The following is a 27,841-nucleotide window of genomic DNA, read 5'->3' as shown; positions in this document are numbered from 1 at the left end:
TCCCGGGTGTAACAGCAAGCTACAATTTGCTTGCCTTTTTCTTTCAGAGAGTGATGGAACCAAACAGAATGCAAACATCATGGGAGTGTTTAGTGAAAACCACTTCAGCCCTGATTGTGCATGTACACCCTAGAGACAATTATGTCTTGACATAAACAACCTGGACAAAGAGATCCCCACCCATAGTCACAAAGAGAGGAGTCATCAGGACAAAGAATGGTCTGAAGCACTAGGTTATCTGAACAGCAGGACACACCATTGCCTTTCTACTGCACTTCCAACTCTGAACTTAACCCTAACCCATGGCCAGCAGCTTTGTTCATCATCATAAACCTAAAGTCAGACAAAACTCCCACCTGTCCTAAGATTTATCAATATCAGGGTAAAATTTCACAAATATCATTGGAAATAACCAAGCAGGATTTTTTTTATTTTAGTCTTTTTTTTAAAGTTTTTTTTTTAAATAAAAGATCTATATTTATAGTAAAACGTAGTTATGGAAAAGAGTCTATACAGCAACCCTGAGACTGCTACCTTTAGAAACACCTGTTTACAAGACTGCACTTGGGCTGACATTTGAAAACAGTTCTCAGAAAATCCCCAGAGAATGCTAAATAAACAAAGGCTGTTCGATATGCCTGGATTGTGCAAACAGCATGGCTGATGCTGAACACCTGCTTTCCTTCTGGAGGTTTGAATTCTAGGGTGTGTTAGATCATACCAGAGATTAGAGGGTACTTATCTGACCATCACTAACAGCACTCTGGTGCTGAATGTCTAATGGACTTCACTGGCCTGACACACAGCTGCATTTCTGTTTCTTGGGGCTAGAGTCTGAGTGATGTCTCATGGGAGAGAGCATAAGGTAGCCTGCACATGGATCCCTATAGTCCCATCTGTGTCTTTTCCCTTTTCCAGCTGTGCATCCTTACCACAATTGTTCTCCCAAATTTAGTCACAAATACAACTACATGCTGAGTCTCATGAATCTTCTAACAAATCTCCAGAGACAGAAGTGACCTTGTGGACCCTTATACAGGTTGGGTGGTGGTGTGTGGGAAATAAATGTTCTTCAAAGGCCCCTAAAATATTAGCCTAGTAGTGTGGAGTGTTGGCTATGGTTCAGCCTAAAGTTGCATCATTACATGCCACATACTTGTTGTTCAAAAGCAACAATCTGTTTGTCGGCCTCATCTACATAATATCATGGCTATATCTTTATGCTTGTGCTACCCCTCTTCCTGGAGTGACACTTCAATATTGTCTTTTGCCTGGATAACTTATTTTCTTCCTTTATGTTTCATCTGAAATGTCACCTCCTCCAGAAAGTCTTCATCAACACTGCCATTCTTTATGGATGGTCCCACTCTGTGCTCCCATAATTCCTCATATGTATCTCAACCACTGTCCTCACTGCAATGTGTCATAATTTGCTGATAGTCTGTCACTCTTAGCAGGGCATCAGGTCCATGAGATCAAGGTTAGTGTTTCACTCATCTCTGAGTCCAGCACCCAGTCCAAGGCTTCAGGTACAATTGGAGAGCTAAGTAAAGGCTTAGTAAGAGCTCAGTGAAGAGCTAAATAAAGTGTTGTTGTTTTTTTTTAAGCAAAGTATCAATGATTGTGACAACTTTCTTTTCTCTTTCTAAGCTTTTCCTTCAGCTCCTCTAATCTAGATTATATCCTCAATCTTCGACTCTGCCATGAGTCACAGGTTATATCAGCTGAATGGGTTTGCACTCGGTGCTTCTGACCCCTCTTCAAAGTATAATTAAAAGTGATTCAAAGAAAAGCATTAGAAACATAACAGTAAGAAAAGAAGAAAGAAGAGTAAGAAATGAGAGAAGGAGGAATAAGAGGAGAAAGGAAGGACAGGAGAGGAGAAGAAAGAGGGGATGAAATCTCCTTTAATACATATAGAATGGCAAGAATGCTGGATTTAATGCCAGGAACCTGAGTGGCCTATATGGTTCTTTTAATCACTCCTAATTGGACCTTGTTGGTCTTGTCTCAATCCTTGTCAAGGCTTGAGTACCTTAAAATAATAGAATTCCATACATATTATATTATGCAGTTGATCTCACTGATCTCAAGGAATATCATCTAGATATTAACATGCTGTATATAAATCAAATAGATCATATATTTGTGACTTCATTTAAAATAAATACAGATTCATAGACTATGTTTAGTCTAACAACATAGGGATGTAATTACATTTAATATTTCAGTTACTTTTTTCTTCTTTAAGTATCAACATTTAGAAAACATATAACAGTTATGTAATTAGGAAAAAGATTATGATCAAATTTTTAAATAATTTTAAGCAAATAAAAACTACCCCAAATAATCATTCAGACACATCACCAGTAATAAAATTTCCCCAATATTCCTGGTCCTACATATATATCATTAAAAGGAGGCACAGATGTTACCATCAGGTGGGCATAACTGTTGTGGATGTTAAAGAGAAAAAGTTTAAAAACCTTTGTACTCAATGATCTCTATTGCACATTCTAACTTGAAAATATCCTTATGATTATAAATATGGCATCACCTTGCTGAAATAAAGTCTTTGATAACTTTATTCACTTTTTAATATTAAAAGTATGTGACTAATTTTACAAAAATAAAGAATAGATAAGAACATAGCAAATATATACCAAAGATTTATGCAAAACAAAGTTATTTGTGATGTTAAAACAATAGATGCATGTTAACAGATACACTTAAAAATTTAAAAGAAACATATATGTCATGTTTTCCTATAAGAAAGAGAAAGGACTCAGAGGGTTTCTGAAACTGGAGCTATAACTGGAGCTCAAATAATAAAAGAGACAAATAACTAAAGCATACTTCTTTGAACATTTAAGAGTTTTAAAATCAGGAATGTTTAATAAAGACAAAAGACTTAGTATGTTTGTGGTCAAGGAAACATTTCAAAAATGATCATGCAACAACAACTTGACTGCCAATAAAAACTTTAAGATGTACCACAATTAGTGTACATGAACAATTAGTAATTCATGCAGCTGTAGGGTACATAGAAAGCTAAACATACTTACCTAATGGTACGCTATCTAGATCTGTGCAAATAACAGCAAAAAGGAAACAAAAAAGCAATACTCCAATCAAAACAGATCCAGTGTTAAGAACTCTCACATAAAACAAGATTATGAACCATTTATAAGATATATAGAATAGATGCCATAGCAAACACGATTTTATTTTTAGGGCAGTTAGACGCAGAATAAAGTAATGAAACTTAGTTAATCTTTTAAGTAATTCAAATAACCAATTCTGAAAGTTGGTTGGTGTTTTTATCCATAAAAACTAATTACATAATAAAGTTAGATAAGTCTTTTTAAGTTGACAATCACTTCTTTGAACAACAATAATTACTTCCCCCCAAATTTATATACACATGCAAATTAAAGACAGAATAGTTATTCAGAGCATAAGTATAGCATCTATTCAGTCAAGCCATAGAGGAAAGAGATAGAGTATAGCATGTTCAAAGAGCAAAGCTACCATGCAACCATTCAATTAAAACGTAGTCCAAATTACCTTGTAAAGCATGGCCTAGTAAAGCATCTAGCTCAGGATTTAATTCTGCTTTCTCTTTCAACATATGAAATAAGAGCTGGTTTTGTGTAGCACTGGTTATTTCAGTTTGTTTGAGTCGACCTTCAAGAACTTTAATTTGAGCCTCTTTCTGGGCAGCCTGAAGACCCTGCAACAACAACAAATGATCTTGACTCACACAAAATAGAATCTACCAGTAAAGATCAGCAAATGCTTACAATACACAGACTTTGACATCAGACAGACCATCATGCAACCTCGACTCTCCACTGACTAGCTTGGTGATTTGGGCAAGTTTACCTGTCCAGGAGACTGATTTTCAGTCTCCTCATGCATAAAATTATGTGAATAATACCTACTTCCTGGCACATTTTGAAGAGTGAGAGAACATAACATAAAGGGTCTAAAACAGTCCCCGTCAAAAACAAGCAAGTCAGAAGTCATAATCATCTTTACTGGTAACAAATTAGACAAGCTCTATACGACTGTTTCTTCTGTCTGAGTTTTGGTTCCAGCTATAAAGAATCAATACTAAGCCAGTTATGATACCAAATTTGTTCACTCTGAGAACTTTTTTCTTGTGATAAAGTAAAATCGGAGTTATATCTTCTCTAATTTGTTTATCTGTTCTAAAAGACAAATATAATAAACAACAAGCTAATAAAACTGATCTAAGTATTCCTTACTTTTCTTGACTCTAAAAAAAAAAAAAAAGATTTACAAAGTGCTTCCTATGTAACAACATGTAACAACGTAACCCAATATCATGCATAATTATAAGTCACCAATACTTTTCTTTAAAAACAATGTTCTTTATTACAAAGAGAAGAGTTACTGGAGAGATAAACAACACTACAATGAATGGGTCAAAACTTATGTTTCAGTAATAGGGTAGCTAAATCTTACCTTATTGATGCCCATTGACAGGAAGTGATCTAGCAGGTATCGGGCTTCTGTAAGTGTGCAAGCATTAATGACTGCGGTGACATCCAAAGTCTCACCTTCTTCCTACATCAAACCAGCATATTCTGATTATGATTTTGACCTGAATCTTGTATATAAACATAAGGCAAAACCCTACTGTATTAGTTTGATAGTATTAGATTAGCCAGTGAGACTCCTCAGAAAAATATAACATTTTATCCCTTCACCAAGAAATATATCTGAAAAAAGACACATGTGAGTGGTTAAGAATTCAAGGCAGGGTATTATAAAAGATATATGCATTGCACAAACAAGAAACCATATCACAAAATCAGCAGATAAATTGGGAGAGCAAGCAAGGAGTTGTTTACATGTAAAATCTGAAAATTAGATTAAACCAATAAATAGGAAATTCCTTCCTTTAAAAATTCAAAGAGCTTTTAAAGATAAATATAGTTCATCAAGCCATCTGACATCTTTTAAATTACCTTTGCTTCTTCCATCTGCATGATGTTGGCTTGACAATCAGAAATACTGTCATTGATATAATCTATGTTAGCAGTCAGTGATTCCATCTCTTCATTGATGTTAACCACATTTTTATCACCCTCTCCATTCTCCTTGACTATCTTTTCTCTTCTTTTTGAAAGTTTTTCTCGTCTTTTTGTGAGTTCTTCCCGTTGCTATTGAAAAAACAGGTTGGATTTTAAGAAATAACATTTATTTACTCATACACAGGACAATCAAAACAAAAACAAAAACTTAAATGTACCCAGGGAACAAATTTAGAAGAGTAAAATTAACAGTTGGCTAAGGGGAGCATATCTAGTTTCTACTTTCTGTACCTTGAGGAGTCTGTCCATGTCGGCCTCCATGTTGGAAATAGTCATTTTCTGCATGATGATGTCAGTGACCCTGCGCTCTAAGAGCTGCCACTTCATGCGAGCTGTCTTAGAAGTAAACACTCGGCCAGTCAGTCCTTTCCTCAGATATTTTTTTCTATAATCATATAAAAACAGACAAATATAATTACTATGCATTACATGATTGTGCATCTGCCAATAATAAGACTTGTTTAATTTATGCACAGTATTCAATATTAACACCCAAAAGGTTTATATAAGGAGCAAAAGAAGAATCATTTGGACCTGGTTCCATTTGTTGTGGGCACTGGTAAGGCCTGGACTCTTGCCACAGGAATTCTCATTTTCTGCTGGGTGGCTGCCCTTGATGGATCTGCTTCCACAGCAGCTGCACTGGAACCTGCGTCCTGAACAGGGGCATCAGATGAGCTAAGCTTCCGAGTGACTTTCCCAGCCACTTTATCTGACATGGGCCTCACTTGCCGACGAAGAGCTGTAACCTGAAATGGCACAAGAGTTGTCTCAGTCTCTCAGTCTATAGAAAAACGTCATTTATCTCAAGGTCAAAATGTTTCCTCCAAATGGTAAATTTGCTTACTGTACCTCTTCAGTTTTGCGGCGAAGAACCACCTCCTGGTTTCTTTTTTGGGCTTCCAGAAGTCTAAGTTGATGCTATAAGATAATATTGAATGAACTGAAATATTAAACCAAAAGATATGATACTTCCTATTCCCATACTGACATATTTCCCCATGTCTCTGGAAACCTCCAGAGTTATTAGCACAATCTGAGTTAAGAACCTTGTATCCATTACTACAGATAGGGCTCTTTTATTACAACAAACATAAACACATAGTGATATAGCCATCGCTGCCTAAAAACTGAAGTTATCTCTGTACCACTCACTTCTGTTTAACAAACACTATAGTGTTTGCAATATGCATGTACTTTTCTAAATGCTTTATTTACACCTCACCATTTTTGTAAGACATTTTGTTTGAATTGCTGGCTGAGGCATGAGCAGGAAGAAACAACTTACAATATTTGTAATAGAGTCATCTTACTATACATATAATGATTATAAACTTTTAAATATAGTGAGACATTAATCATATCGGCATTTTATAGTAATTTTGCAATTTTATTATGATGAGTAAAATAAATGAACAATAAACATGTTTTAAGTACTTTAGGTAATAAAGATAATTAGCAATGTGTTTCTAGGTACTTTAGACAATAAAGGTAACTAATTATAGATTAAGCTATCTATATATAATTTAGGAAAGAATTCTGACCTAAAAAAGAACACAGTTCTGGTTCTATCATTTATTCAACTCTGTGATCACTGGCAAAGGTTAGGAATTGGACTTGATTAAATGCATCCCTTCTAACACTTATAATCTCTTCTATAACAAACCCCCCTCATGTTTATATCTCAATTCCAAACAGATCATTCACTTCATGTTTATGTATATGTTTTTCTCCTCAGAGGAGAATTCTTTGAGAAAAGGATTCTATCTCATCCCTACAACATTTACCTTGCCTACCATAATAACTGACATAGAAGCAAAGTTTTTAAATATTTTTAGAGCTGGGGATGTGGCTCAGTGGTAAATCGCTTGCCTGGCATGTGCAAGCTCTGGTTTCAATCAGTATTACAGAAAAAATTTTTTAAATGTATAAACTATCAAAAGCTAAAATTAACATATAGTTGGGAACTTATTTCTACATTAAATTTTTCCCTATTAAAAACCAAAACTCAAGACTATTCATATTCTTGCATAGAATATAACACTTGGATCTTTCTAAATGATGAAAGATGAAAATGATAAGGAATAATTTAGAAAGGGGTTCAACATGCACACAAAGCAACAAATAAGTAGGAGAGGAAGTCTAAGTGTTAGACTTTCTATGTGATTAGCCAGCCTCATTTCTTTATAACAGAATATTATACATCATATTGTAATGGTTAATTCAAATTTTCCATCCCAGGAGATAACTGTTTGATATTGATACTTCATCTCAAATGAATTGATAATATATTGATAATTCATCTCAAATGAATTAGTAATAAAGAGATAGATGGCATATCTTGTAAAAAAATATTATTGTCATCTGGAAGTTTTCAATAAAACCAAAATAAATAGCTAAAAAGTGGAAACAACTCAAATATCCAACAACTGGTGAATGGATGGAAAAAAAATGTACTATATCCGTACAGCCATAAAAAGGAATTTGAAGTATAGCTACATGCTACAACACGATGAACCTTGAAAATATCATGCTAAGTGAAATAAACCAGACACAAAAGACCACATATGGAGCTGGGGAGATAGCTCTATATTAGAGCACCTGCCTAGCATGGGTGAGGCCCAGGATTCAATCCTCATTTCTGGAAGAAAGGGGGAGGGTTACATATGGTAGGATTCCATTTATATGAAATATGCAGAATAGACAAATTCATAAATATAAAAAATAAATTAGTGGTTGTCAGGGCCTAAGGGCAATGGGGAGTGACTGCTAATGGATATGGGATTTCTTTCTGAAGTAACAAAATGTCCTGGAATTAGTGGTAATTACTGCACAATTTTGTGAATATACTAAAAACTTGAATTGTACACTTTCAAATGATTTTTATGATATGTGAATTATATCTCTAAGTAAATTGTGGAAAAAAATAGACAATATGTTATACTTTTATTTGATTTCAGTAGGAACAAATTCTATTAACAAAATCTAAAGTGCCCAGGAATTGAGTATGACAAATACAAGGATTATTAAAATGGTGCTATACTGGGGAAAAAAGGAAATAAATATAGCCATAAATATGAGTCATCTGACTAAAATATCAACTTTTCTATGTCATAACTCTTTCCACTCTATCTCCTTAAGTTTCCTCTTTCAATATTAAATAGGTTTCCATTTTCTAAAATATACTGTATAACCTTATTTGTTTCCCAGGGAGGATTCAAATAAAAGCAAGAATAAAGGAGCAATGGGAAAGGGTTCTTCTTTTAAGAAAAAAAAAATCATAAATATAATTTTTTATTCTAAAGAAATAATGATATTACCAAAGGTTTGAAAAGAAGAAGAATCAACCATGATCTATAAACGTAATACAACTACAGTTAGAATGTTGATATGTATCCTACAAATTTTTTCCCTCATTGCAATCAAGCATATATATGTATATATTAAATCCTGCATTACACTTAATATTAAATTATAATCTTCTTTCCTATAACTATATTGTTCCCAAATCTTGATTTTTAATGGATGAATAATAATCCGTTAAACATCTATTAATCATTCCCTCCATTGCCAAGCAAACATTGCTGTTTTAACTTTTTTCACAATTGCAAATAATTCTAAAGTGAAGGCTTTAACAAATGTTTATTTTTCTGACTTTAGATATCTTTCTGTAATCTGAGTTCATGAGAGTAGAATTCTTGAGTCAAAGTTTATGAAAATTTTTACAGTTCATAGGAAAGCCTCTTTTGGTGAGAAATGGTTATTATTCCAGGAACACGTGCAGAATCACTGGTGACCAGACTGTCCTTAGAACATCCTGAAATTGCTAACCTATGTAATATTGAAACCAGCTCTTTGATCTTTTCCTGGAGATAACCTGTCATTCTTTGCCATTTACTTTTCTTTTTCAAATATTTTTTTATTTATTAATTTTTATTATTAGTTGTTCAAAACATTACATAGCTCTTGACATATCATATTTCATACATTTGATTCAAGTGGGTTATAAACTCCCTTTTTTTTAGATGTTGATGAACCTTTATTTTATTCATTTATTCATATGCAGTGCTGAGAATCAAATCCAGCACCTCTCACATGCTAAACAAGTGCTCTAACAGTGAGCCACAATCCCAGCCCTGCCATTTTCTTCTATCTCAACATTATCTCATTCTATAAGAAATAATCCTCAAATAAAACTTACAATATTTTTCATAAGTTTTTGTATTGAATTACTATAATATACATATGATAATAAATGTAATTTTACAAAGTGAATGTTTAGTGTTCTTAATCTACACTTAATAAAGTTAGAAATGTTTCTTCTATTAAACAATCTTGTTCAACATAGAATATTCTTATATAATTAACAGTTAAAGTTGACTCACATCTCTTTTACGTTGATCCTTTTTCAATTGAGCAATCTCTCTGTTTCTTCTAGATTCTGTCAGCCTGGCTTTCTCTTGTTCTTCTTTCATTTGTTTCATTAGGCGAACCTAAAATTAGGGATATACATCTCTTGGAATTTTTCTCTCAAGACACTCACTAAATCGACACATGTATGGAAATAAGTTCCTAAAATTCTGAATACACAACATGGAAACACATGGGTTTATGCTTCACACTTAAGAAAGTCAGTTCTTATTTTTGTAGGATAAATACATTTCTATACATTCCTGCCAAGTTGCTTAGTGCTCTATGCTTTCCATATTCAATGTTCAGTTGTTCTGTAACCTGAGATTTTGATACTATTCTCAGTAGACAAGTAACCATGAACAAGTTACTTTAGTTTTCTCATCTATGAAGTGGAAATACTACTTCTAAAGAACTGGACTAATGTGAGAATTCAATGAGTTGATAGTTGATGATGTTCATAAGAGGGTCTAGTGAATAATTAATACCTAAAAATTTTCAGCTATTGTTGTTGACATTACCAACTGTACAACATTATGATCTAACTACTTCCTAAATAATTTTAATATGAACTATTTTAAGGAAACTACACTGATTTTTAGACGAGACTTTATGAATAATCAATCCTACAAACCAGATTAAAGATCAGGATTCACAGTCCCTTTGGTCAGGTGAAGAAAATGTGTACTTTTCCATATATGAGACTCACAAACATCAAATTCAAGACAGTTGTTTCCTCTTGGGAAATGGGGAACATGATTAGGAAGGGATGAACAAGAGGCATGTTGTCTATCTGTTCAAATATTTTGAACTAGATTACAGATATCATGTTTAATATTTTGAACTAGATAGTGGATATCATGTTTATTATGGTATTAAGTTTTCTGCATGTCTGAAATATTTTGCTTTTTGTTTACCTCGTACAAGAGGTTTGTGAGAAATATGCAAAGTCTGCAAAGCTCTGTTGACCCACATGATTTTCAGTTACTCTGGAGAAGGCTTTGATGAGGTACAACTATTGGAAACAAATTCTAATTGCTAAAGGGAAGTGCAACATTTGTAAGATTGGGTTACTTTTTATTGAATATGGAAAGAACCACAACAATTTCTTTGTCCCAAGTGACATAAGCATCCTTAAGATCAAACTTTAATGGAAAACATAATCAATACCTTTGTTTTTTTCATTTCCATCACATCCTGTTGCAATTTCTTCAATTGCTTTTCATACTGAGACTGATTTTTAAGCAACCTTGCATGTTCTTTTTGAGCCGTCTGAAGTCTCTGCAGTTCTTTATTCATAGCTTGTAGTTTCTTTTCATATTCAGACTTAACTTTTTTTGCCTTTTCTTCTGAGTAAGATTCCACTGAGCCTAAATCACCAAAGGATATTTGTATTTGTTTTTGTGAGTCATGCTTTATTTCAACTTATAACCCTAGGGAAGAGTTACCTCCCAAACACCCACATCTCAAGAAAACAGGGTATTTTCTATCGTCTTCTCTTTTGTTATCTACTCAATCTGTTTAACAATTATTGAAGTAATATTTTTAAATTTCTCAATATTGAATCAAGATATTAAAACAATTTACCACACTTTGAATAAAATAATTAAACACCCTATACAGATATCATCATGAACAATAAAAATAAATAACAGTTTTTAACATAATGAGAAATATAACAAAGAAATGGTTGTAGGTAAAATACAATTTTTAAGTTAAAAAAATACAAATTTGACTTGCAAAAAATACAACAAACTTTGACTTGCACAAACTTTGACTTGTGAATTATAATTTTTTCTTCTAAAGTATAAGACTATAAATAATCATTCTGATGATTTTCGTTTTTCATCTGCATCAAATATAATTCTTACCTAAGTTTTGAAGTACTTGGTCTCTTTCAAGCTGAGTATCCCGGATTTTATGTTGTAGCATCATTAGCTTCTCTTCATACTGCCTTTTCAGCGTCTGCAGTCTTTTCTGGCTATTTTCTAGCTCATCAATAAGTTTTTGCTTAATTGCAATTTCACATGTAATGTTTGCTAAGTCTGCTTGATAATTGGCTATTTAAAAAAGAAGAAAATAAAAATACTGGGAATAGGAAAAAATATAATTCTACCTATCAAACAAGAATGTAAAAACCATCATCTACTTGTAGGAATTCATTTGGCAGCTATAAGGAAATTTCTTAAATTAACCAAAATCTAAAAATGCGGAAGAAAGGGCTGAGGTTGTGGTTCAGAGGTACAGTGCTTGCCTAGCATGTGTGAGGCACTGGGTTCAATCCTCAGCACCACATAAAATAAAAAATAAAAATATGTGTCCACCTGTAACTAACAAATAAATATTAAAAAAAATAAAAAGGCAAACAAGATAGTGTATTCATATTGGTCAGGACAATAGATACTATCTATACTAAAGAATAGAAGACACAATGACTAAATCCAATCAGGAAAGGAACTCATTTGCTCAGCCTTGGAGTGTGTATGTAGGTCAGCAGTCATAAAAGCCGCTTTCATCTAGGATGAAATAGAGACTGGGAAGAGTTTTCTATCCTGGTTTAAATAACTACCCAAACAGAATTGCTGACCTCATACTAAAGGGCAAGTACCTTTTTCATCTGATTCAGAATCTGATTCATCAGAGCTTTCACCCCCTTCGATGTCATCTTCCTCCTCTTCCTCCTCCTCTTCCTCATCCTCATGATCACTCACTTCTTGACTCTCTTCCTGAAATGTGATTTGTGACCATTAAAAGTACAACACTGGCATAGCAAACTGATTGCCTCATTAATAGAAACGGCTTGAATATAATGTATAGAACCACAAAAAAAAAAAATGTCACTTTCATCAGCTCAAAAGCCATCCTAAGATTTAAAAGTTATTATATAAGAATTTTGTCTTTAATCAAGAAGTACTTTATCTCTCATAGTTTTCTATCTCCACACACATAGAATGCTTTCACAACAGGCCAGGTTGAGAGTTGTCAATGACTTAGAACTCACACTTCTAAAGAAAAAAAAGTCCTCAACACATGACAACCACTTCCTTTTCTACACACAAATAAGTATCAGCAACAAGAACAACCTCATCTGAGTATTACAATTTACAAGTTAATTCTTCCAAACTTACTACTTCTAAATCATTGCTTTCTCTTTCTGAAACACCCTTTTCTTCTTTCTTCTCCTGGTCAGTGTCTGCGTTATCTTCTTTACCAGCCACACTAAAAAAAGGAACATTAAGGTATAGTGTTAAAGTTCAAAACAAAATTGTTCACTTTTTCTTTCAATTTTTTTTAAATTATCATTTGTGAAAATGTACTAAAAAAGTTGGTCAATTGACTTAGCAAAGCTATCCTGTCTAATGCTTCAGAGAAAACTAGAAATCACCATTCACATCATTACAGGAGAGCTCATTTTCTAGAAGCATTGATAAACAAATTATATCCTAAAGTATAAGATCTTATGAGACACTAAAATCTAGTCATAATAACTTCCCATTAACTATAATGAACAAGGCAATTTAAATTCACAAGAAAGCAAAACACACATTTTGTTTTCTGGTGTAAATATATATAACTTTTTCCCAAAAAATACAAAGCTATGAAAACTACACTTTTGTCAAAGTCCTAATAAATTTGAGAATAAATTTAAAGACTTAAAATAAGTTTGTCCACAGTGGTTAGTCTATGCTAGCTATATCCATCAGAGTATTCAGGTCTTTTAGGTCATTTCCACAGGACAGGGCTGTTATCACAGAATGGTTCTTTGCATATCAAAACTAGTTCCTTCCGGCTTCCACAACAAGATTCCACATACAATAGGAAGCCCTGGGTTTTTTTTTTTTTTTTTTTTAATGTTTTATTTATTTATTTATTTATATTGGTTGTTCAAAAACATTACAAAGCTCTTGACATATCCTATTTCATACATTAGATTCAAGTGGGTTATGAACTCCCATTTTGGTTTTTCAGTGATCTAGTACCTACAGCCATAACTACACAATGGTGTCACATAATGTTTATAGCTGAACTAATTCAGCCCTAGTGGTCCTAGGAGAAGATATAAGACTGTGTTGAGCAAAGTTTTGCCCATCCAAACTACTCTGATACTTTTTAGGGTTAGCAACCATGATCAAGTATGAATAGAAGTTATACTTCTGTTCACTAGACTTATACATTTAATCAAGTTAAATAATATTAAGAAAACAAACAGTAAATGAATTTATATGGTTGCTTCTACAGTAACAGTTTTAAATCATTAAGAATAAAAAGAATACTTGAATAAGCCAGTGTTCTCCAAATAATATTCCTCTAAAAAGAGCTTTTAAATTTTATCAGAATAGCTTCATAACAGCTTAATTTTTTCAGATATTGTGCTAGATTGAATAATTTCCCTGCTACATGTACTTATTTTTAGATTATAGGCAAAACAAAAACAGTTTCATTTAGATCCTGTTATTATTCATTTAATTCAAAAGCTTAACTCTAGGTTCTTATCCCCAGATATTTCTGTACTCAGAACCATAGAAATATAAATATTTTCACCTTATAAATACTTCTCTGACTTCATCATATATGATCACTTGTGTGAGTATTTTATTTGATGTCTGTCTTTCCCAATAGAATGACAGTCTCATGAAGGCAAAGAGCATGTGTGGCTCAGCTCTATATTCCCAGTACCCAGAAAGGGCACACAATAAATATACTGAAGTATTGCTAAATAAGTCAATCTCTATGACTTTTCATGAGCACCTCTGTTTTAATAAGCCTATGTGTCTCACACTCTAGTTAAGCTGGAATAGAATGGTAAGGTTTGAAAACTGCACTTAGATGCATGGAAGACAGCACATCTCTGGAGTAAGAAAAAAGGTGCCAGTAAGAATAGCAGAAAAAGAATCTTAACTAGAGTCAAGTAAGTTGTTCACGGTTTTTGATGAGTGTTATTAGAGAAAAATGAATTTGAAGAAACTTAGAAATCACCCAGAAAGAACCTTTCTGTCAAACAAGAAACAATTTTATGTGATATATTGAATACCTCTTTAGGTTGCTTATAATATACTAGGACTGCTGGGGTTACCACCATCATGCAGTTCAAGCTAAAAATCTAAAAAGAAATCACCCCTCCATCCAACCATATTAAAAAATCAGCAAAGTGGACTCAAATACTGTCATACTTGAAGTTTGTGACCAAGGCTTAGAGCTAGCAAAGGAGAACATGTTAGCAAGACATATGCCTCAGGTCTCCCTATCCCACCCCATGGAATATCACTATATCACCCACAACAATTGCAGCTTACAATTTTTCTTATTGTTGGTTCCTTCATTAGTTCAAGATCCATCCCAAAACCCTGTTTGCTCAGATTTGTAACCATAGGACCATTTTATTCCAAATATTTGACTGAATACACACTCCTGCTCTCCCCAAGTCACCAATATCCTGCTTCATAACTGTTATCTTTCACATATATATTAAATAATGAATTATAAGTTGTTTATGCCACTCTGATGCAGAAAAAAAGAGCTGTCCTGATTTTACATGATTAATTCACCATTACAAATCACTTTGAAGAATTCAGGTTTTAAAATATAAGTTGATACTTAAAATTATTATACTCAAATATTCAAGTTTTTCTCAACAAATTTGCACTTCACATAGAATCAGAGTCTTGGGAGCTAGAAGTAAAATTAGTAATGAACCCATTCATTTGGTAAATAAAAAAGAAACTGTGGCCTGGGGAGGTTAATTCCCTACAGGAAACTAAAACCAAGTGTTCTGACTCCCAGGCCAGTATTCTAGAAGCTTTCACTCAAAGCTCAGCTCACAGACCTGAAGCATGTGCATCACTAGGACCTTTTTAATATGCTGAGTATAAGGCTCCACCTCAATCTTACTGAGTCAGAATCTTTATTTTTTTTAATCCCCAGAGATATGTATTTATGGTTGAGAAATACTGTCTACCAAACTGCATAGCTTTTGATATCCTTCAAGGATCACATTAACGTTGCAAGTAAACTATTTGCTAAGTACGTTTAAAGGATATTTTCAAGGTGGTAAAATGCTTCCACACATAACTTTAATGTTGCATCTTATTTCACCTTTTAAAAATAAAAGAAATTTCACAATTTTAATACTTTTATTTAATTCTAATGATAAATGTTATCCTAAATATATAATAATTCAGTGAGTTCTAGTGTGATCTACAGACAATTAGAATTATATTCTAATTGTAGAAAACTTAAAGAAATTATAGACTGATGAAATATAAATTTAGAAATTTTAGAATAATTATAATGTATAGAATATAATTATGAAATATATATTATAAAATAATTTCAAGAAAATAAAGTTTTTAAGATAGGGATAGTTAGGGTGAAATATTCATTTAGTTGCACAGTAAAAATTCTCAAGTTCTTATCTTAAATAAGAAATAAATTTCTAAAGTGGTGTTTCTAAAATAATTAAATATTATTTTGAAAGTAGTTTATTTTCTTAATCAATTTGGATATATAACCTGGAGATCTGTTTAGAAAATCTATGAAGATAAGTACTAATAAGAAGTAAAATATTACTTGATCCTTATTTAAGTAATCATAATTCAAATTTTCATAATCCAAATTCAAGTAATCATAATCATAATGCAAGTTTTCATTAAAGTTCAGCAATAAGCTTCTCCGCTTTCTCAGATTCCGAACAGAAATAAGGAATCTATCCTGATTTTGATACTCACTTCCTAATACATTTTAAAAGCAAATTTCTGTTTTCTAGTTCAATCTTAAGAAAACCTCACAAGTCTTATCTATAGTAAGGCCACAGTTTCCTTTTGCTTTTGTTGTCATGTTTTCTAACAGATTACACCAAATAAGGAAGAAAAGAGAAAGAGGCCCACCCATGTGCACCGAAGTGCTACACCAAAAATGCTAATTCCTGCCCAATCAATAATTACCACTCTGCTCACATGTTTCTGAAAGATACAAAATTACTGGCTTTTTTAAAAAAATAAATCCAGTGGTAGGGTATTGCTCATTTTTGTACTATAAAAGTTAAGTCATCATCATAATTATGACAGTTTACTCTAAAAATCCATAAAATTACCTAGATTTTAATTTAAGTAACTAATGAAGCTTTTATTCCTAAAAATGTACCTTAAAAATGTTTTTGGTACCTTTGTCGTTTCTGTAAAAATCATCAATATTTTTAGGAGTATACAATTAATCTAGTCTGAAGCAATCTACAAATCTATAACACATTTCCTTATTAATGGCAACTAAGTATTTAAACAACATTTTAATAAAAAACCTGGGAAATATTCCAACCTTCTTTCTTCTCGATTGCTTTCCTCAAGTTTCTGTAGCCTTCAAAATCACGAGGCACAGTATTGGAAGGCCAAGCCAATGAAGGACAAACCAGACAGTAAAAAGCGAAAGTGATAAGAAGGTAAAAATGATACATGAGCTTGAAGACTTTAAAATAAATTTTAAAAGATATCATCAAAGGACAATACACAGTAAGAAGGCAATACATTTTGTATGAATAAAAAATAAGCAGAAAATCAAGTAGCATTTTATCTAGGAAGAATAAACAGAGACTATCAGTTGAAATCATTCAGCAGTAAAATGTACAGTCTCAATTTATCTAAGTTGATAAGTAGTATGAGTATGGAGATGCTGTTGCTTTTGAAATTTTGAAATGGATCAATTTTCGCAATTTACCCCCACAAAAAAAGCCCACTTTCAATGAGATAGTCTCTTTCTTTAAAATTTTTACAAAAGACCATTTAATGGCATCATTAAAAATCTTCACAAAGTAATGCCTTTATACCAGAATATGAAAATACTAATACTACATACTAGAATGCTACTTTTAAAAACTTGGTTTTTGTTTTAATATACTACATGTGAACATCACTAAATCTAAATTTTAAAATTCTCTATCAAAATTATACATGAAATGGTATACAGGCAAATGAATATGGTTGTTATGATATCAGTGAAAAACTGTAATTTTATTAATTGAAAATAAAGTCTCATAACATTGGGATTAAGGATTTTACTGTACTATCATAAGCTACCTACCAAAAGGGCATACCTAAGGCAAAGTGGAAATAAAATGGAAACTATAGTGCTTTCCATTAGTAAGTTTTTTTAAGCAAAAAAGTATAAGAAAAAATTTAAATTTGTAGATATAGACTTTGAAATATAACTTAAGGAATATTTCATACACAATCTTGCAGGGAAGGCACTACTCAATGGAATGTACCATATTTCATTATTTGTCATGTAGACAAAAAATAGATGCCAGGCTCTATTTAAGAATATAGCAATCTGGATGTAGCGAATTTCTGCCCAGAATTCCAAAATGATTCTTTGTTATCATCAATATTTAAAAATGAAGAGATTGAGCTTGGGGTATGATTTATTTCATTAAGCCAGTTCTTCTCATTTAAATTTTATCCTGTGTATGCTTGCATTTAATTTTTAATTTTTTGGTCTGTGATTTTTTTTTTTTAACAATCAACATATACTGCTACTACAAGATAAGACTAGCAATCTTTCTAAAAGGAAAAAAAAGAAAAAAGAAAAAAGTCTAGAATGATATTAACCAGGGATCAAATGGTTGAGTATAGCAGTTAGAAAAAGGAAAGTAAGCCATCATTTAAGAAATTTGGGTGCTTTTAGAGTTTCAACCCAACACCACTAAATATGAATATAGTGCAGTCTGAAGGATGAGAGAAGTTTTCATTTTATTGCAAGTCATTTAAAGCTAGATATCCAAAAACATGGAACTAAATGTGTGAATGGTAATTTTTTTATATGCACAAAATTTTAAGTCTAAACTAGGCTTACATGATGATAATGAGCTTCAATGGCGCAAAAGATATGGTTCCCTAATTATAAGCCCAAATTTCCTATTTCAATATAAAGATTTTTTATTTACCTTACAAAAGAGAACTATATTAAAATGTGTAGATCGCATGAACCAAAAAGCAGATCAATTTTAAATGTCTTTCCAATTGGGTCTTTAAAAAACATTGCAATCAATATTTCAAAAAGACAGTGGAGAGGCAGAGATAAACTGATAATCCAACACCTTTTCCATATTTTAGAGGAGTTCAGTTTCTATTTTATTTGGTGCAAATACAATGCTGAAAAAGAAATTCTGCCAACAATTCTAACATTTACATAAGTGAAAAATGGGTAACATTGTCTATGCAATCATTCAGAGGCAAATAACCTAGTTAACAGCGCATCTTATGAGCCTTGACAGTCCCCTATTTTTTTCTACCTAAACCCCTAGTTTCTTTTTAGGTCCACAAAAACAAGGTCAAAGAATTAGAAGTGCACTTAAAACCCCACATATTAACTATCAGTTTCAGCTCTGGTAAGAATGATAACAGAAGAGGATATCTGCCTTTGTATAGATCAATTAATTTTTGGCATCCTCCTTGAATGCAAATTCAGCTTCTCACATAAAAATGACACTCTTCCTACTAACTTTTACACTGTCAGAGACCCCACAGCTACTAAAACCAAACCAGCAACACAAAACAGTAAATTCAAAGACAAGAACTTCTAAACAACATGCAGATCCAATGGTAAGCAGCTGTGACAGCCATGACAGCTCAGAACAGTCTATGCCAAAGATCAAGCCCCAGACAGGTTTAGGAATTCTCAGCTGAAGGAGGATTAAAACATCCTCCCTACTTTGCTTGGTTTTCTTCTTCACTAGGCTCCACTGTCTGAAATTTCATTGGATTAAAGTGTCCTCTCTTATCAACCATTTTCCCAGTATGAATTCTTTTAGTCAGCTTTGCTCCTGGCTTTGAATTCAAGGAGATGAGAGGAGAAAAGCAGATGATTTTGAAATGTGGAGCACTTCTGGATAGGGCAGAATGATGTGAGAACTAGTGTGCACAAGAGAATAGACTGAGGCAGCAAGGGTACATAGAGAATCAGGAAAAATGAACAAGTAAAGCAGAAATTCACATTTTCCCCCAAAGGCTGGCCTATAACCAAGACAGGGAAAGATTTTTTTTGCTTTTTTTGCTTTTTCCTGGTCCCATGTGAACTGCTCTTACTACACTATAAATTGGTCAAAAATTATTTCATATGAATATACCAAATACTGTGCATTTATAAAAATTTGTCCCAACTTCTGAACAATTAATTTATCATTGAACTGTCTGTGCAAATTTAAGCAGAGACCAAATTTTGCAGTGTACTCTTTTGTCGACAAAATGGATGAATTTATGAGGTCTACAATGCAAATGATCCCAAATCAATAAATCCAAGCAGGATCTTGGGCCTCTAGAAAGCTCCAGAGGAAGACTAAACACCAGCTTTAGCACAGCTGCAGTTATTCTGAACACTCTGGGGCTACTGGCTCATTGTGTGTTTGTTTTGTTTCAATCCTTTGGCTAAAATGAGAGCTGATCTATGTTTTAAAATAGGAATTTATATTACATACATCTAAAAGTTACTGAGATCAAAGTGTGATGAATGAAATGCTTTATCAACCTGAGTAAAATAATTGGTTTTCATTTTCAATCCAAAACATTTGTCTACAGTGTAGTAAGACAACTTTCATTAAATTCTATAAATTTGTATATGTAATAATATGAATTCATAAAATTTATCTCCAGATAAATCTTCTATTTTCACAAATTATAAGAGTGTCACACTTATGTAAACATGGTCTATAAAGTACTCGATAATAAATTTTAGGAACTATTAATTTGCTTTTCTCATTTTAAGTTTTCTTATCTGGCTTATTCTTTTGACTCACAAACATTTTATCTCCAATTATATCCCTATTTGTTAGGAAATAACTTATTTTCCTCATTTAGGTTTTATATTTAAATCCAGTCCTTCAGTGAGTTACTATTATTATCAACACCTACTGTTTTCTTTATCATAAGAATTATTTTTACAAACTAACATACTTACTGAATTGTAATTGTTCAGCTTGAAGTAACTGCTATTTAATTTAAATTCTGCTTACCTTACAATGGATAGGAGTTCCAAAATAAAGAAAAAAGGACACATCTTATTACTAAAGTATTTTCCCATTAGTAAAGTTTATCAGTCAAAAGTGCTTATTACAATGCATTATCACAAAACAACCTGAACCAGAGATATTGAGTACATATCACCCACTATAAAAATATCAAAACCAGCATTTTTATTGGGATTCCTATTTATTTTTCATTATTCATATTCACAAGCTATTAAAGCAATATCTCTTAACTTCAAAGGAAAAGGCTCATGACCTTCAAAAGTATGCACTTACTCATACTTACTTACTACTTATTCATAAACACTAACTACCTTGGGTTTAGAAACAAGTCAAACCTTTTGACATTTTGACCACCTACAAAATTGGATTTTACAAGTAAATGAAAAGTCATGTGCCTGAGTCTCATGTTCATTCAAGTAGAATGTTGAGTAACTAGTTTCAATAATCCTATGATCATTATTTCAGTTTTAATTGCCTTCCACAAGGGGAGAACTAATCATTATACATTTCTTAATGCTGCCATAATCAGTCATCCATGAAAACCACCTATTAAGCCATTAGTACCTTAAGAATTCAATGCCTCCTAACCATAAAAGTGCAACTCCTTGAATTAATTATTTTAATCATTCTTTTTTTAATACAAAAACAACGCAGACTTAATCTGAAGAGTTTAAACTTCCTATAACTTTGTTCAAAGAAGAAATGCCTGGGTGCCTAAATAAATTTCTAAATAAACTGAGCAAAACAGCAAATAGAATTGTGTCAATGATAATTCTATAAAGCTCTCCCCCTGTAACAAACCATGTGGTAAATGAGATGGCTCCGCCTGCTTTTGAATATCTAGCCCAAAATGATTAAATGTAACTGGCATGTTCAAAATATACTCACATTATTATCCATATTGACTGCACTATAGAATCAATGTGTGAACATATAAAAGAATTTGTGAGTACTATGAGAATTTAACCACTCACATACTATGAGTAGTCAAATTTTTATTTTATTCCTCTTCTTTACACGCAGTTGATTTCAGAGAGAAATGTCATGATGCAAAGAAGAAAAGGCCTAAAACAGTGGTGAAAAGCTGAGTAACTCCTTGTTGGAAGATTCAGATAGCCTGATATAGCATGGATAATGTTCACATGATCAAATTAGAAGCCCTGCAGAAAATACTTAAGAGACCAAATGACATTAAATGACATTTTGATGGATTAGTTTAGCCTTTAGTTAAACTAATCTAGACAGAAATTAGAATAACCATGATACTACTTAATTGTATTAGGAAATGGGGAAAAAAATGAAACACTGATTTGTAATGGTACAGTGAGCTTTGCAGAAAAGCAAGATGAATGGAATGCAAAAGCAGCTATTTGAAAATAAAATAAAAAATTCTAATAGTAACATTATCTTGTCACAGTCTAAATAAAAATTCATTAACATACTGTTAAAATTAAATTTATTTTTCTTAGGTATAAGTAGAGATAATCCATTAATAAGTGTATAATTATCATTGGCAGCTAATTTAAATTATTTCTTTAATATGGGATAATACTTACTGTGTATACTCATTGCAATCACAAATTAAAATATCCTGAAAAGAAAAACAGGTATTCATATAACATTGATTTTATAATACTACCTTTTTTTCTTCCTCTTTTCCTTCCTTTTCAGCTTCTCCAAATCTTTCTTAGCTAGATCTATAATTTCAATAGTTTCTTTGTCTGAAGATAATATAGTGGGAGAGAAAGCTGATGATCCACTGAAATATGGCGATCTTGATGTGGCTCTTGTCAAGTTTTTTCGAAGGTTCTCATTCACTGCTTCACTTTCTAATAATTTTGCCCTAACAAAAATATACTTAAATAAGGAACATGTTTTATTATAGTAAAACATATATAACATAAAATGTACCACCCCAACCATTTCTAAGTGTGCAGTTCTGCAACACCAAGCACATCCCTACTGTATTCAACTGTGGCCACCAACCAGCTCCAGAACTTTGTCATCCTCTCATACCAAAACTCTGTACCCATCAAACATTAACTCTTTCTTTCCCACCTTCTCCAGCCTCTGGTAACCAACCATTTACTTTTTTTCTATAAATTTGACTGCTTTAGAAATAAATAGGGAACATTTTAAATGAGTTGTTTTGCATGCTAAAAATAATTCTGAAATTAATTTCAACATTGCTATAAGGTTGTTGAAGGTTTAGTTTTTCAAAATAATTGTGCTTACAAATATTAATGCTTGAGACATTTTAAAATTCCAACTGAATAAGTATAAATCTCAATCTCAAATCACACTGATCAGTGCTCAAAATAATTCTAACTTTCAGAAGCCAGTGGTAAATTACTTGAATTCTGGCTTTACAAACTCATTATTTAAACTTAAAATATAGAAGCAGCATGGACCCCACAGTCTCAATTGCTCATTCATCATAATGAATAGCACTTCCAAAAACCTTACAAGGAATATTCAGTCAAATTTGCCCCTAACTGGTAGACTGACATCTGGTTCTGAATGTGGCGTGGGAAAAAATGGTATCTCCAAGGAAACCAGAGTTTGATAATTGAAAACATGCTTTTGTCTGCTCAGGCATCCTAGTAACAACGGGAGTAATATACATACTGGCAGCAGTAAGTGAAAACACAGAATAATAAGATCCTAAAAGATCCTGAACTCTTAAAAAAAAGGATTCAGAGAGAACTCTAAGCCAATACCTTTACATGTATTGATTTAAACCATCAAGAACACAATTGTCTACTTCAATACAATAGAATTTCAAGTTTAATTTGGCACAATGGTGAGAAGAACATACTGCCTACCCCTGCCTTAACGCTATATTATTAAGCACATTTGCTTTATACTCATATTTTTTCAGAAGAAAATGCAAGATTATTTGCAATCTTTAAGCTCTGAAAGGAACAGTCAGCTCAGTGTTCTTTCACTACTAAAATTATTTAAAATATATTTTTTTTAATATTTATGTGTTAGTTTTCGGCGGACACAACATCTTTGTTTGTATGTGGTGTTGAGGATAGAACCCGGGCCCCACGCATGCCAGGCGAGAGCGCTACTGCTTGAGCCACATCCCCAGCCCCAATTTATGATATTCTTGAAACCAGCTAGAAACAGAGTACACATATATCAGTGAACATGTTTCACGTCATTGTCCCATACATTTTTTAAGAACTTTTTTTTGTTGTTTAATATATCTGGTGTCATGTATGAGTAGAACAACAATTTTAGCATTTTTAAATGGTTAAATAGTGGTAGGGGTATAACCCAGTGGTACAGTGTGTGCTTAGCATGCATAAGGCCCTGGTTTCTATCCAGTACCAAAAAAAAAAAAAAAAAAAAGTTTTTAATTAAATTTTAAAATAAATGGTTAAATACCTATATATAAAGATTTCAAAGTTATTTTGAAGAAAATTCTGAATATAATACTGTTAATATTTTTTAATCAAGAAGGCAAGTTAAGTACAAAAAACTGTGCTATGAATGAATAATCATGATTGCAATGCATTCCACTATTGTCTTGTGTGTAATAAAAAGAAAAAGACTCAGGTTAACTTTGGAAAAGCAAAATCAATATTTATGATTATCAAACAACAGAAAACTACAAGCAATATTTTATGCTTTCCTAGATTTTCAATGTAGCACAAGGCCTGGATCCATATTAATGAATGCTAAGAATGAAAAACAATAAATCAGCAAAAAATAATGACTTGTATTTGAATTGTTTGGATTATTATGTGATGAAAGATGACTTGTGTTTTGTTGGGTTTTGCCTGATTTTAAAAGCTTGCATTGGTAGGGGCATATTCAATGCTTCTTTGGTTCTGGTGCTGCTGATAAACACTGAAAATGTTAGGGCTCACTTCCATAAACCCCAGACTACATTAGCAGAAGCCACTTCTTGTACAGGCTCTAGAGGGAACATATCTCTCTCTTTCCCCCTCCTTTTTCTTTCTCTCTCTTCACACTCAGCTACCCTGGCACTTGTTGCTTCCCACATTTCCTTTATAGGAGATTAGACAATGATTTGTGAGAGGAAGTAGACAGACATCCTTGGAAAGGGGCAGACAGGGTTCGCATCTCAGCTGCACTCCCTGGATCTTGGGCCATCAGTCTCTAAAAGCCCCTCTCTCCCCTTTATAAAATGGAGATAAAGGTAGATACTTTTCTTAGGATTGTTATGAGAATCTATGACATAATGAATCTAAAACTAGCCTTACTAATGCTCTATTTAACAAACAATAAGAATTTATCAAAACTTTGGAAACAGTAATGATTTAGTAATAGGGGACTTAAAAACTCAATTACTATCACATGATAGTACTATATGGAGCCACATAAAAACAATTTCAGGAAAATAATTAATAACATTTGCTCATAATATAATATCACATTTAAAAAAACAGAATAACAGAGTAGCATATAAACTCTGACATTAATTTTATTAAAATATTGAAAAACTACTAAAGATATATACCAAAATATTAACATTAGTTCTTGGAATGGTGAGAATATGAGTCATTTTATCTTTTTATATTTTCCTACAGGCTCAAAAATCTCTACAAAAAATTTAATAACTCAAAAATACAAGGATTTAAAAAATAACATGACAGGCTAGAGCTGTGGCTCAGTAGTATAGTGCTCACCTAGCACATGCAAGGCCCTGGGTTTGATCTTCAGTGCCACATAAAAAATAAATAAATAAAATCAAGGTATTGTGTCCAACTATGACAAATAAATAAATAAATAAATAACATGGCATGGAAACTTATTTATAGGTAACTACTATTATTTTATAATACAATAAGACTTAAAATAAAAATATTTCCAAGGGGCAATAGGTCAATATAAATTTGCATGAAGTTTAAGCAGCTGTGAATAAAAGTCTTCATGAGACCAAGTTTTGACAGAAATACGGATTAAAGTAGAATTTAGAAGGCAAAAACAGAATGTGAGAACTTGGATCTGAACAATAATAAAATTAGACCTTTACAATACCCTTCAATTTAAGAACCTTTAGATGTTTTTTCTTTGATTTGAGCCCATAATAATTCTGTGAGGATAGCAGGTATTATGTCATTATTACAGATGAACAAAGTAAAGTGCAGAGATGTTAGGTAACTTGGCCAAGGTCATACACCTTATTAATAAATAAAATCTTAAATTTTAATCCAGGTAATCCAATTTGAATTCAAGTTTAACTTAAGTTTATCCCATATGTAAATTATTTTACATAGTAAATTATAATGCTGGGATTCTAGAAGATTACTCTCCAGGGTTGGGACACATCTAATTGAAGAGCCATCAAAGTTGGAAACCTGAAACAAGGTATTAACCTATACCAGGAAAGATCTGATCAACCCTTGAACTCAGGGCTCATGAGTCACGTCTGTTCTCAAAATGGATTAAGAACTGGATTTAAAACCTTGAAGAAGGAAGAGGCTATATGCTGCTTTCAGCCACTAAAAGGAGTAGAAATGACTCAGGCAGTTTTCGAGGAAAGAGAGATACTAGTCATATCATTTGTTCAATAATGAGATCAAGCCTAGTACAGCCTTAGAATAACAGGGTGGAGAAGAGGAAATAAACTGCAAGAACCAGAACATGCAATCAGCCCTAACAACTGGCCAGCACCAAGGAAACAAAGAGCTAAGGAGAAGCACTGATGGAAGAGGACCTTCAGAAATTTACAAAGATACCAGTTGTGTTTCAAGGAATGGTAAAGATAGGGTCTACAAAATGAAAAAATGTTGGTCCAAGAATGAATTTTGAACAGTAGCCAGGGAAAAGCACAGTCAATGAAAGGTAGAAACTGCCAAGTCCAGTTTAACTTCTGAGCAGGACACAAGGCCCCAAAGTCCTCTGCCAAACAGAAAGTAAAAATTATATATATATATATATACACACACACACACATAAAATAAAAGTTATGTTTATTTGAATAACTATATTGCCACATTAGGATATCTTCTCTTTTGGTTTTGATTTTTAAAACATTTAGGGGATCTGTTGTGCCCTGTGGAGCCAGAAACAGAGGAGGCAATACTTATCACAATACCTCTAGAATAGCAAGAAGAAGAGAGGGGAAAGAGAACACAAATGCAAGATGGGGACAAGTTAGGGTAGCTGCAAAAGATGATCTCCTCCTATCTGGCTACTTGATAGATAACCAAGGGAGATTTGAACTTAGATGCTTCTACCTGGAGCTGACTAGAGTTTTACTTCAAGGGAAAATAATTCAGTCATCCGGGCAAACCATGGAATTTAAAATTTTATGGAAAAATAATTAATGTCCCTGACCTCCTTTTTCACCCTTATTTCCCCAACCTGGGTTTCTGGTCTTCTCAACATTCCCACACCATGCTTGGGCATCCTTTTACTAAATTCTGTCATTCTATTTACTATGTGTTACTATTAATATATGATGTCCTACCTAAACTTCACTGTTTATGTCATGGCATGGCATTGATATATAGTCAACATGTGCACTACACTGCATGACATGTGAATGAATGTACCAAAGAGAGGCAGGCATAATTGATAGACAGGTAATGATTCACTCATAAGAATGGCTAAAGAAGAGGGAACAAGACTAATAGAAAATTCAAAAATCTGGAGGTGACTTTGTAGACATTAATATTATGGAGAAAGAAGCATAGTCAGGAAAGACACCAAAGTCAGCTTTATCAACATCTTTTATGCCTGTACAATATATCAGGTTAGGTAAGCAACCAGTGAAGGGAATAACAATAAGAATAGGAGGATAATATGGGAAGAGAGAAGAGGACAGTGGCTTGGAATATGACATTGTGGGAAAGGCAAGTACCTAGTCCTCTAAGGTTAATATGTCCAAAGGGCTGAAATATTTCCATGAACAGCTGCTGTATAATAAGCCAACAAACAGATACACTATAATACTGTAAAATCCATACTAACATGTGCATTATGTTTAGAAAAACTATACCTGAGATCTTCAATTTCTTTGATATAGCTATGAATCATATTACTGATCTCCTCATTTCCTTCACCTGAAAAATAAAATATGAAATTAAAATTTTCTTTTAAATTAAGTTGTTTTGTTTTTTTTTTTGTCAACAAAACAGGAGGGAAAATAGTTTGGAGATAAAACAACAGTAATTTAAGGCACAATTCTTACAGCAAATTTTCTATCCTAATTTAGATGAGCAGACCATAAGATAATATGATGCAAAGGACATATTTTGTTTGTAGAAGAATTTATTATTATTTAAAATGAGGTATTTAACTTAAAATCACAGAT

General features: G+C 32.7%; 1 protein-coding gene across 1 annotated transcript in view; it reads right to left on the bottom strand.

Annotated features, from left to right (window-relative positions):
• Kif21a (kinesin family member 21A) overlaps positions 1-27,841 on the bottom strand; it is a 145,280-nt gene that overhangs the window by 35,034 nt on the left and 82,405 nt on the right. The window contains exons 10-24 of the mRNA XM_026393914.2: positions 27,527-27,590; positions 22,184-22,387; positions 16,845-16,883; positions 12,662-12,752; positions 12,142-12,259; positions 11,405-11,593; positions 10,704-10,903; positions 9,509-9,616; positions 5,976-6,044; positions 5,658-5,872; positions 5,355-5,508; positions 4,998-5,192; positions 4,492-4,593; positions 3,568-3,733; positions 3,066-3,086 (exon numbers count right to left, since the gene is read on the bottom strand). Of these exons, the coding sequence (XP_026249699.2) occupies positions 3,066-3,086; positions 3,568-3,733; positions 4,492-4,593; positions 4,998-5,192; positions 5,355-5,508; positions 5,658-5,872; positions 5,976-6,044; positions 9,509-9,616; positions 10,704-10,903; positions 11,405-11,593; positions 12,142-12,259; positions 12,662-12,752; positions 16,845-16,883; positions 22,184-22,387; positions 27,527-27,590 (1,935 nt within the window). The remainder of the gene's footprint in view (positions 1-3,065; positions 3,087-3,567; positions 3,734-4,491; positions 4,594-4,997; positions 5,193-5,354; positions 5,509-5,657; positions 5,873-5,975; positions 6,045-9,508; positions 9,617-10,703; positions 10,904-11,404; positions 11,594-12,141; positions 12,260-12,661; positions 12,753-16,844; positions 16,884-22,183; positions 22,388-27,526; positions 27,591-27,841) is intronic.

Source organism: Urocitellus parryii, chromosome 5, assembly GCF_045843805.1.
Source record: "Urocitellus parryii isolate mUroPar1 chromosome 5, mUroPar1.hap1, whole genome shotgun sequence".
In the NCBI taxonomy this organism is placed as follows: domain Eukaryota; kingdom Metazoa; phylum Chordata; class Mammalia; order Rodentia; family Sciuridae; genus Urocitellus; species Urocitellus parryii.
Note: the sequence above shows the minus strand (reverse complement) of the source record. Positions and strands in the feature narration are given on the sequence as shown.